Source organism: Copadichromis virginalis, linkage group LG22 (assembly GCF_057382275.1).
Source record: "Copadichromis virginalis isolate Kocher_CV1m ecotype Utaka linkage group LG22, C_Virginalis_male_GT1.1, whole genome shotgun sequence".
Lineage (NCBI taxonomy): Eukaryota > Metazoa > Chordata > Actinopteri > Cichliformes > Cichlidae > Copadichromis > Copadichromis virginalis.
Window position 1 is genome coordinate 21342112 of NC_140638.1, and position 12415 is coordinate 21354526.

The following is a 12415-nucleotide window of genomic DNA, read 5'->3' on the forward strand; positions in this document are numbered from 1 at the left end:
AAAATCATGTTTCTTCACGTGACTGTAGCCTCTACTCTGCCTCCAACGATCTTAACTCTCACTCTCTACAATGAGAAATTTTGCTCTCCTTGACAATAAATTACTTTATCCTGTGTGGCAGCGTTGCTTTGTACTACAACATCTTAATGTTTCTCCGCGACACTAATGGTCCGTGAAAGAACATTACAACTTCTCCGTGTGTTCGCCATGTTTTTTTTATGTCGAAAGGGGGGGGGGGGGGGCGGGCGTGGGAGATGACGTCAGATCCTGCGGCTCATAAGCATATCAGCAACCTACGTTACGCGCCATCTTCTAGCTACTGACCAGAAAATATACGTAGCATATAAGCCCACTTGCTTATTTTTTGTCCAAATAACTGCTTTTATTAGCTATACCGAGCAATGAGTGACCTCGAGGAAGGAAACTATGAAGGGCGGGTAAGTAGTTCCCGTCGAATGATATCGGTGACATCTTCCTTTCTTCCCTTTCTCTTCCGTGTGGCTTTCAGTAAAGAACATTGTTAGGATACACTAACTACTAGCCAATGGTAATGTGTGCTAACTCTAAATAACCTGCAACGCTTCATCAGCTTGCGTTACAGTTTTCAGACAGAGGCAGAGAAATGCCTCAAGTTAACGGAAGAAAACTATGCTAATACCTGTTTTAATGTGAAAGGTTAATGCTCTGCTAGCAAGGCTGCTTCTAACAGGCGCTAGCTAGCAAGCTAGTTGGCTTAAAATAATAACCAGTGTTAAAACACTGGTGTGTGCAAATTGGCTTCATGCAGTGTGAGTTTAATTGAGTGCACCTGACTCATTCGTTAATGAAAGGAATCACAAGTTATCTCTTACGTTATGCTAGCGTCCTTTTGTGCGGATAGCTCTGCACACTTACGGTTTTTTTTTTTGGTTTTTTTTTTTTGTCTGTAGTACTGCTTTGTGTCAGTGTATGAGGGTTAGTCCTAAGCCACTCTTCGTTCTCAGCGTTCATTCTCTGGTTTATCAGGTTGAAACATTGCTAGAAAATTCATTTAAGCTCTTTTTATTCCCACATATGTTACATTGTTCTGCTCATTTGCATAAATTCTGGGTTATTCAAACCTAATGAAGCAGCACTGTAAATGTAATGATGCATTCAGTTTTCCTTTTCATTTCATTCACGATATTCTCCTTTGCTAAAACACTCTGATCTTAATTTCATTGAATGTTCTTTTTTCATTAAGGTTATTGAACCTGAAGGATTTGAAGAGTTTTATCCAAGAATGATGAAGAAAATTTTCAAGATAAAAGAAGGCTAATGAAAACATATACAGAACAGAACATAGAGCTGGAAAGGGAGGAAGTGTACCGGAAGAATGGTGTCAGATAGACGCGCTTGCAGTGTAATGGCTAAAATGAAACAGACCTGGAATCAGAAAATGAGAAAACTGAAAAAAGAAGAATGAAGAAGGATAGAAATCCTCAGAGAAGGGAGTAGCGTGTAAAGAATCTGGAAGAATGAATGTGTCCCTAGGTTAAGTAAATATATTGTTTGTGTCAAAATGTCTTTTCTTTATCATGCTCCGTTTCTGTAACATAAGAAAATGCATGTTTTTTTTTTCCCGTGTTAATAGTCCAGGTGAACATGTACATTTTTTAAAATATTGATATTTTAATAATATGCCACACAGAGGTTCATTTATTGAAATTACATGATTACTAACCCTTTTTCCCGCAGTATATAGGCTGCACATTTTAGATAAGTGTACTCTGTGTGATACTTCCATTTTATTTGACTGCTTATTGTGATTTGTATAAATAAATAAATTTTGAATGAGTAAAGGTTGTTAACATACTGCTATGGCAATAGGGGTCACGCTCCCCATCTAAATCGGATCGTGGGAGTCCAGCTCGGGTCAAGTCGGAGAGCAGGTCTCGCTCTCCGAGCCCATCCCGGGTCTCCAAACACTCCGAGTCCAGATCACGGTCTCGGTCAAAATCCAGGTAAGCTTGGCCCCCACCCTTCCCAAAACACACACACACATACACACACTCTGATTATCCTAAATGTTGCCATCTTCTCTTGTGTTGAATTCACTACTACTTCTTCATTTTTAGATCTCGTTCTAGACGGCACTCAAACCGCCGGTACAGCCGTTCACGCTCTCGGTCCTATTCCCACCGGAGGAAGTCCCGTTCTCGTTCCTACAGCCCTGAATACCGGCGCAAGAAGAGCCAGAGCACGTCCCCCATGTCAAACCGGCGCCGTCACACCGGCAGTAGGGTAAGTGTAACTCAAGATGTTGTGGAAGGAAAGGTAAAGAACGTATACATTCACAATCAGACTTGTAAAGACTGGGTTATTGTGTGTCATAGCTAGTAAGTAGTGAGGACATTGAATATATACTGCACGATATACTTAAAGTGAAAATTTATACGCTCAAAATGCTTGGGGGGGTTATTTTGCCTGTAAGTGAATTTCACACCACATTTCACTCAACACATGACACATTTTTATTTAGCGCACCTACATGTTTCCAGAGGCTTCAGGCTAATCTCAACAAAACAGTTTTGTCATTTTGGTTTATTTTTTCAGTATGTATATTATGTATGTTTGTTTGTTTGTTTGTTTGTTTGTTTTAAATTGTTATTAGGAATTACAACTGTTTTAACAGGAAGTGTTTAATTAAAAGTCTTTACAGTCCAGAGAAGTGTTCTCATTGCGTTATGTTATAAAAATATATTGTTGTGTAAAATATGTTTTATGTTATCAGTTGATTGTGGTAAATGCGGTGGGAATCCGCTTTGACATGACATTTAATAATCCCTTTGATAAACCTTCCCTCCCTTTCATTATATCAACAGAGCCATGACTTCACAAAAGAAGCATACAGTCATGGCGGTGGTGCTGATGTTAGGGTATGTGGACCTTCTGACATATTTTGGGGGGGTGAAGTAATGTTGTGTGTGGGTCAAAGTTACCACTCTCATTGCAGTGCTGCATGAGGTATAAATGCATAAATAATCATAGGGAAATTTTTAAAAATACAAATAACTTGATGTATGTGGACACTGTGGCTGGTTTGCAACCAGCGTCACCTTTATTATCTACAATAAGTATTAGGTCACCTAATAAATCAAGTTATATTTTGAAACTCCAGTGGAAAAGAGGCCTCAACTAACATTTAAGTACTTAAAAAAAATGCTGTCACTATTTCTTTACTGTATGTTTATTTTGTTGCTCCAGTAATTGATGATTTCTGATGTGTGTGCAGTTTTAATGCATATAAAGTACAATGTGCTATATGTGTTTGACAATAATTTTTGAGCAGATCAAATGATATACTAAGTGCCCTGCCTTTTTTTTTTTTTTTTTTTAAAGTGACTTTAAAGATTCAAATGTAAAATCCTGGTAAAGTAAAAAGATCAGTAAAAAGATATTGTATATATTTATGCCATATGCACTAAAAGTAATGTGTTTCAGTGGTTCCTCATCTGCTGACATGTGCTTGCAGCACCATGTTTAACTAGTTTGACTAGCTTTCTTAAGCTCAATATTTGTAGGGCACAGCTGCTTTATGTGGGCCATATAATAATACAAAACAGAGCAAGCATGAGGCAAGTGAAAAGGTTTTATAGCACGTGTGTATACATGGCTCTCCCTGTGACATATTTTTGAAAGCAGTTTAAGGGGTTATTAAAGCTGTCATAGTTTACCCACTGAGAATTTATTGTGCTACTGTTTCATCATCTTTTGTTACCCCATTATACAAACATAAATTATATGGATTATATCCTTCAAAGCAACTCAATAACTGCCTCAGTTATAAGTCAAAAGTCACAATGTGAGAGCATGTATCCAGTGTAGGTGAAACAGTATTTTGTCCATAAGCTGCAAAACTGGTCCAAAGCAACTATTAAGCATCAGCTGCATCAGTTATAAATTAATTGATTTAGTGTATTTTATTAGTGATTATTTTCTGTGCTGGGTTTTAGGGAAAGACCTTTTTCTAGCATCTGTGCATAAAGTATGTAAAGTGATCCTGTGTGTATGTGGTGGAGGGTGAGGGGGGGCATCATAAATTCATTAAATATATTCTGTATGCAAACCATTACAAGGGTCGATGTGGTAAGCTACGTCATCAACTCTTACCCCTATCGCTGACCTTTCCAGGCGAACCCTGATCCGAGCACGTGTTTGGGGGTGTTTGGTTTGAGCCTGTACACGACTGAGCGTGACCTGAGAGAGGTGTTTTCACGCTACGGTCCTTTGGCTGGAGTCAACGTGGTGTATGACCAGCGCACAGGTCGCTCCCGTGGATTTGCCTTTGTTTACTTTGAGAGGCTTGAAGACTCTAAAGAGGTATGAAAAATATTTAGGGTGTTATTTATGGATCAGATGCCCAGTGGTCTTCAGACTTGATGCAAGCAACTTATTTTTATTGTAATATTGTATTTTCAGGTTATCTCGTTTTTTTTATTTTATTTACTATTTTAAATCTTTAAAAATGTTATTTAGATATCTGACTGAAAATTTTTGAAATCTATCTCAATTTTGAGTTAAGAATGGAAATGATTAAAACAAAAACATTGTTGGCAGAAATAGGCTTGTTATATCAACAAACATTATCAAAATTGCCAGAAGAAAAAATGTTTACCCCATAAAATGAAAATAGTTTTGGCTACAGTTCCTAATGTTTCTGGACTATTTCACAGTTACCCCAATAAAACAAAAAGTCCAAAAAGAGGCAGTTCTCCATTTTTGTTACCAGTTGTTTAGATTTGCTTCTTCAGAGAGTTTTTTTTTTTTTCCTCTTAAAAATTGGGTGTGATTACTTGAATATGCCACTAGGTGTCAGCCTTTCTTTACATTCTCTCACCACCCAATCATGGGGTCTAATATAGATGGTTTCAGTGTGCAATATTGGTGGGCCTTCATTATTTAAATACATTTTTACCAAAGAGCTTACAGTGGTCTGACAATATCTTTGTATTCTCCTCCCTTTTGTGTTCCCAGGCAATGGAGCGAGCCAATGGCATGGAGCTGGATGGGAGGCGCATCAGAGTGGATTATTCCATTACTAAACGTCCCCATACCCCTACACCAGGAATCTACATGGGCCGACCTACACAGTAAGATCAGCATTTGTGTCAAATCTTAGATACCCGTTTCCTTAACCTACTGCATGACACTGGAGCTCCATTTAAAAGCTCCATGAAGCTTAAATGCACCTCTGAGTCATACTGATTAAATGCAGTATTGTCTGTGCTTAACATGGTGCTTTTTTCCCCCTCAAGTTTCTCAGAAGTCATTTTACTTTTTTTTTAATGTATTTATTTTTTTAATTAATTAACTTTTTTACATTTTTACAGCAATGGTGGTGGCGGCGGTGGTGGCGGCGGTGGTGGCGGCAGCAGCAGCAGAAGGGGAAGAGAGTCATATTATGACCGCGGCTATGATCGCTACGACAGATATGATGAGTACGACTACAGATATAGGTGAGCGCTAATTTTTCTGAGTACAAAGTGTTGTAGTATTATATGGCAGAAGACGCATTTCAAGTTCCTTTTGTCTTTTTGCAGTCGCAGGCGCTCTCCATCACCGTACTACAGTCGATACAGGTCTCGCTCACGGTCTCGCTCCTACAGCCCACGTAAGTGTGAAGAGAAGTGGCGCACAAAAAGCTGGTTATTGCACTTGTTCGAACACATCTCTTGTGCTTAACTCTCTGGTCAAATGATGATCAGTCTTTTTGCACTTCAGACTTCAGCCATTTATTAACACAAATGTTTGTTGTTTCTTGTCTTTTGCAGGCCGTTACTGAGTTGCTTCTTTCAACATTCAGCATCCCTCCAATAACTGATGTGTGTGTGTGTGTTTGCGTGTGGTACATCAAAGTGTTTCAGAGGGAAACATTTTGATTAAGCATGTCTATATCTGCAGAACTCTTGAGTTTTAAAGTAGTTCTTGTTTACATGAAATGTCTTAATTTTTAGACCTTTGGATGCATCCGTGTTGAGTTTGAGCACAGAAATCAGCACCTGTGGCTTACTCTTGCCTCATTATTAGACCTCCATCTTTCCTTCCTCCTTCATTTTCTGGAGCTCGGATCACGTGTTTTGCTCACTTATGGTTGATCAGATTTCTTGTACTCATCACTGTTAACTTTGTATAAAAAATGGGGAAAGAAAAATGACACTGGATTTTGCAGCCTGTGTTAATGATGCACTCTGTGTGTATAAAGATAACAAATTAATGCGAGTGTTAATTTTGACACTAAATAACTTTAATGGTAACTAAATCAGGTGGTTAAAATGAAGTGCTACCAACATCAGAAGTAAAAAAAAAAATTTTTCCCCCAGTCAAGAAGTCATTGTTTAAGTTTTCAGAGAGTTTTAATATCATGTTTTGCAATTTGTTTTATTTTTATTGTTGTTTCTTTGTATGGAAAATACAAATTTATGAAAACCGCGGAAAGTTTAAGGTGTTTTTCTGACTTAATGTTCATGAAATTGAAGTTGGGATTTAGTTGTACAGGTGGGAGTGAATGCTGTAAGTTGAGTGGGTGAGGTGGGAAAGCAAGAGATTCACACAACAAGATGAATTCCAAGGTGGTGTGCACGATAAGATATCGACACAAACTTAAAGTCGCCTGCTGTATTCTTGTGTTGAAAATACAGTGTATCCTCAATATACATTCAGTTTACTTTCATTAAGATGACACCAAGGAAAATAAACACAACGGCTTTTAGCAAGACTTTTATTCGACTGAGTTAATAAAATACAAAGTTCACATGGAGGGGTAATACATTAAAATGCACTAACTTCTTCACCGTTGTGACAGTGGATATTACATAATGAAAAGGAGACAACATGATTAGATTTGTTTTGCATACAATGGTGTTACCAGCCACAGGTACAACAACCCTGCAGAATGCATGAAACCACCATGATCACTCACTCTGTCCCCCACAAAGACAGCTAAAATTTGAACAGATTGAGAGGAAATGGGATTTTGACACAGCGGATAATCACAAAAGTAAACCTGAAGGAATGAAGGGTCCTTTATCTGTAGACCATGGGACCAATAACAAGGCACTTCATTCAAATGGGGTTAATAATCACTGCTGACATGTCATGGGGCCCCTCAGAGTTATGCATTCATTCCTAGTCATTCACATAATTCTTATGATTTCAAGGTAACTACTAGCTCGAAGGACACAAGGGTCAAAAACTCAACACTTTATCGTCGTCTATATCATCTCTAAGTGTGCCTGAGCATTCACTTTCACATTTTCATGAGTGAACTTGCACTTGTACGTACACTTGTTCCTATAAACATTTGATTGATGAAGCAAATTACAAAGTTGTTTCCTGATCGGACTCCTGTGGTAGCCAAATTAGCGTTCAGCGTAGAGAGCAGGTGCAGGGAAATGAGAGAACCCAGGACATTTTCTAGATTGTATAGTTACATGTGCAGTTGTGGGGGGTTTTTTTTTAGTCACTGAAATTGTCCTATGACCCAGGTGTCATGGCAGGGGTCGAGAACCAGAAGGAAATATGTTTAAGGGTTAGCGAGATATTATTGGGATTCCATAAATTACACCTATATACCTAGCTTCAGAGTAACATAGTGTGTTTAGACGAAGAATTAAACATACACTACACAGATTTTTTTGAGAGAAAGAACAAAATCATTGCAGCACACTGATTCTACATAAAATGTAGAACTTTCTGAATTTTCCATGAACCTTCACGCATACTTTAACTGTTTCATTTTTATAAAACTGAACCAAACAAGACCAAGGTTTACACCAGGTGCAACCTGTAGCTTTAACATGCCTTTGTGATTAGATTAAAACTGGGAGGAGACGCTTGCAGCGTACAGGACACCGTCTGAAGGTTAAGAGGCAGCAGGAACACTGATGGGGGTACTTCTGAATTCTTCGCATTTAACCAATAAGCTTGGGCTTCTACTTGGAATAACATACATTAACAGTGGTTGATTACCTAAAAATTTCTATTTTTCTGTGAGCTCTGTTCTTAAGGAAATTGGGGTCTTACATAAATACCGCCGGCCTCTTTTAATTGTTTTCATTTGGACCATTATCTCAAATTCTTAATCTTAGTCAGCAGATGCTTTCAAAAATTACATTTCTGAAAGTTAAATTCATTTTTCTATTCATACTTTAAAGAGATTTCCACAAATTCAGCAGATAAACAACATTTTATTACACTAGGAGTGTATTTTATTGCTTTACAAACACTAGTCTAATTTGTATTAACATGTTAAAATAATTAAATAGCCATTTTAAAACATTTTAATGTTTTGCATGCATCTATACCTGACTGCTAAACCCAAATGGGAATCCACACACTAATTAAAAAGTTAATTATTATCTATAATATTTAAAAGCTAGATGGTTGAAGAAAATGCCCATAAACGATTTGTTTTTTAAACACTTAAATTAATGAACAAAAATATTCAAAGTCACAGATGCTCATCACATCACTTTATTTTAAATATTCACATGCTTTCAAGTCACACCTGCATTTCTAATCAGAGGAAACGGACAACTTACTCTGCTTAAGATTCATCAAGTCACGTACTTTCTCGCACAACAAACACAAGCCCATTGCAAAATTGCAAAGTGTTAAAACTCCAAATAACAGCAAATCATGTTTCCATCTTCTTTCAGAAAACAAGTCATTGCTTTTTGGAGGGGGGGTTGGCGTTAAGGAAGGAATTGTTCTTAACACGTAGCACACTGTAACTAATCAATCAAGGTGCTGAAACCAGTAAACAACAGCTGCCAGAGGGGAAGGTTTCCTATAAGAGAGACAAAGCCACATGCTAAAGCATGTTCAGTATAGCTGCAATATATACCAAAGTCTGCAAATGTTCATGTGACTCTGCGTGAAAACTTTTCCTGCTGCATCAACATGTGCTGCTAACCTACACAAAGGCTCCACAACAATAGACTAAAAAAATGCAGTGATCTTCAGTTCACATGAAACACACAAAAATCAACAAATGTTTATGACGTCAAAGTGCATTTTTGTCCATTTGATGTTCAATTTTTAAAAAGAGAGAAAAAAGAAGAAGAGATAAGTATTCCTAATTACAGCTGCTACAAACGCCATGCTTTGAAGGGTGTGCACTAAGCTCAAAATATAACCAAATGATCAGCTACTTGGTAAATATTTTAATTACAAAAATAGATCAATTAATAAAGGAACAGTTGCTGCCAACTGAAACAAAACAATCGTGTGACGGCAGCTACGTTTGGCCGCTTTTTAAACCTCCCCTCCTCTTCCAGCAAAAAACAAATGAATGATTATTTCATTTAAAACAACAGCATATATAAGCAGTACTATCATCTACTGATGGCATAGGAAGAAGAAACTTTTCCACACAAATTCCCAAGATTTAAGTTGTGTATGGGGGGGGGGGAAGGGTGTGTAAGACAAGAAAGCGAGAAAAAAAGAGAGCAGACTATTTTCTGGGATTATTCGTCTTTTTAAAAGAACATAACAGAGATATTTTCTGGAATATTTGCTAATTTGCCAGCAGACTATGGCTATCCCCATTTAACTGCTGCAAGAAATATTCCTTGGCATGTGCTTTAGGGGGCACAAACCGCCATTTTCTAATGAGATGAAGGGTGTCATCTCAAAGCAGAATCTGTGGAATAAACATGCCCTTTTTAAGGGTTTTTGGAGCCTACATGAAAGCACTTGATGACAATAGAAAACACATGTATGGAGCAGAAAAAGGAAAAAAAGAAAAACGCAGTTGCATTAACATCGTTAAGGACATTGTTTGCTTTTAGTTAATGATACTGTAAGGCTCTAGATTCTTCTCAACATGGCGTTCACCACAGTCTTCCCTGACTCTTGTCCGAAGCGGTCAGCAACTGGATTAAATGGTTAAAACTCACGTGGAACGACAATGTTGTCAAAGATGCGAATCGCCTCGCAACAAATAAATAAAAACATAATAAAGCAATCTCACCGGAAAACAGAATCCTTGATTCTCTGTAGCCTAAATAGGATTGTGAAAGAGCCTTGCGCTTGGCGACGTAGACTATATCTTGGAGCGAGGCCAGCTCAAAGTTGGGCTATAAGCTCTCTCTGTTTTTTTTTAACCTAAACAATCTCCCTCCCTTCTTTCCCTCCTTGACTTTCCCTCTAGAAATGTCCTACACTGTGATTAAACAGATCGATTTTGTCAGTTCTTTTCCTACACCGACATTAACCGCAGAAAATCTTCCCACATAGGATGCAGTCTAGTCTGAAACTTTATGTCAGTTTTGCCCCCTATGGAATTTGTCCATAGCGAGGAGCCCTGAAGCTGGGGGCGGGGAGACTTTCTGTACATTCCTCAGCGATACATTCACTACTCCTCTTGCAGAGCCTGCAGCCACACACGCACACACGCGCGCGCGCGGACTGCAGCCATGCATTGGCTCATTTAAACCGACAGAGACTGGAGAGCAACTTAACATGACTGCTGTCTCTATACATTCAGCCTGTGAGACTACCAGCTCTGAGACACTGCCCAGCTGGCAGAGCTGGCATTCACACCGACCCCCATCCGTGTGCGTTTCGTTATTTCATGAGGAGTGGAAATGGTTAACGACTAATAAACGGGGTTTTAAAAAATTGTATGAGTTTAACTAGGCCGACGGAAAGCTCCCTGGTTTTAAATAACCCTCATATAGATCCATACAGGAGAAAGACTACAGAGATCTAAGCACTCACTAATAAGTTAATAAGAAACTTTTCGGGGAGCAGGTCTTGTAACAAATTATGAAACGATTAAAAGTCGATAGAAAGTTGCCCTAAAGTTGAATTTTAAACCCTATTTCACGCCTTTATCGTTTAACCTATTTAAGGGTTGCCCTATAAATCCAAATACAACATAAAGTTCTCGGAAAGTTTTAAAGAGGGTATTTTTTTTTTATGCAAAGCGCCTCGGATTGAATCACTGGCGTGTTTCGTTACATCTTCATGCTTCAACCCATGACAAAAGCCAAACTGGGCAAACATGGGGAGAAATGCTTGATTGGCGCGCTGATTCATATAGAATAGTCGAGCCGGGGAACCAATGAATGAGCGCGTTGAGGCCGAGCCAGCAGGAGTAGTGCGGAGCAGGTTTGCGGCCCTCCGATTGGACAGCCTTCTCGACCAATCAGACAGCTCGGTGTGTTTGTTCAGCAGCAGCAGAGAAGTAGACCCACCGAGTCAGCCATGGCCCCGGTCTGTGAGCCAGTTGCTGAAGGGCCAACACTCCCTTTGTAACCTGCTTTACATGGACACGCACACCTTGGCCTGTTCATTAGCAGACGCTGCAGAGACGCGGTGCCATCACCTCAGCTCCAGAGAAAAGCTTTTGTTCCCTTCTCTTTTTTTGTAATGCCACTTGCAGGGCTGCAGAGACGACTACACCCACCTGCACTCACGTTTCTAACTCTTTCTTAAAATACTTTTCAAAATAAGACGACCACAAGTCAAACACGGGCTTACAATGAGTTAAAATAAAAGAATAATAATAATAATAATAAAAACACCATGCATTTAAAGGAGAATGAGATGAAAGTTACTGCTATTGTGTAACTTTTTTTTGTAGTTGACATTGTTGCTCTCTGGCTACTTCTAACTAACCCGTCACGCCGATTCATCTAACACAATTTTATGAATGAAAGCGTGCCCTCCTGTATCCCCACACACGATCCTGAAAAAAAAATAGATCCATGCAGCACATATCTAAAGTATACTGTGTCGCGTCTCCTGAACACGTGATGAAGTTTAAGCCTCGCTTTAAAGGTGCTGGGTTTAAAGCTGAACTTTAATATTATAATGCAGAGAGAGATGCATTGGGTGCCAGCTTGTTTGGTGCATAAATCTGAAACTAATGCTATAAAATGAATGCTACCTTCATAAAAGTTTTCTACTTAGCTCTTCTCCCAAACTGCTTTAAAGGGGCACGGATTCAATTTTATAGTCATTTTGGCAGACACTGCGGCTGAATTATGCTCTCCGTATATTGCAGTAACGTTCAGCAACACTGCAAACTATACCCTGCACAAAGGCAGAATTTATTGTGGTACTTGACTGTACATGTGCTTATAAATTTACGCTTTGGGGGATCATTAGTGTTTTGAAACTTTGTGCCCTGACAATATATCATCCTATTGACATCGCCAGGCATGGATTAATCTGCCAATTAGTCCTGTGCATGCAGAAATGACCCGTGGAGCGACCCGTTCGTAAACTGTCGACCTCTGCCTATGGTTTACAAAATCTTACAGACAGTTGTGTAATGTTTTAAGACACGTATTCCACACGTGATTGAACTGGGCTTTGCTTTACATAGTACGCTAGGGGCACATTGGTGTGGGAGACCCCTCCCTCTTTCAGTAAATTCAAATCC

The 12415-nt window shown here is 38.9% G+C and overlaps 1 protein-coding gene across 2 annotated transcripts; it reads left to right on the forward strand.

Annotated features, from left to right (window-relative positions):
• The first annotated feature begins 264 nt into the window (after positions 1–264).
• Positions 265–6450, forward strand: tra2a (transformer 2 alpha homolog). 2 transcript variants are annotated; one of them, XM_085446153.1, is made up of 9 exons: positions 265–437; positions 1849–1982; positions 2097–2262; positions 2844–2897; positions 4153–4341; positions 4996–5111; positions 5352–5477; positions 5562–5632; positions 5793–6450. In XM_085446153.1, exons 1-9 carry the CDS (start codon positions 402–404, stop codon positions 5801–5803), a joined length of 903 nt encoding a protein of 300 aa, XP_085302279.1. In that variant the 5' UTR covers positions 265–401; the 3' UTR covers positions 5804–6450. The 2 variants fall into 2 exon arrangements, with proteins under 2 accessions (XP_085302279.1, XP_085302280.1); XM_085446154.1 differs by lacking the exon at positions 265–437 and adding an exon at positions 444–547.
• Positions 6451–12415: the final 5965 nt, after the last annotated feature.

What these genes read in the sequence shown, in the direction of transcription:
- tra2a (XM_085446153.1), top strand. Translation starts at nt 402, where the DNA reads ATGAGTGACCTCGAGGAAGGAAACTATGAAGGGCGG. An exon ending in AAGGAAACTATGAAGGGCGG is followed by an intron (nt 438 to 1,848) that starts GTAAGTAGTTCC and finishes CTATGGCAATAG; the next exon opens with GGGTCACGCTCCCCATCTAA. An exon ending in GAGTACGACTACAGATATAG is followed by an intron (nt 5,478 to 5,561) that starts GTGAGCGCTAAT and finishes GTCTTTTTGCAG; the next exon opens with TCGCAGGCGCTCTCCATCAC.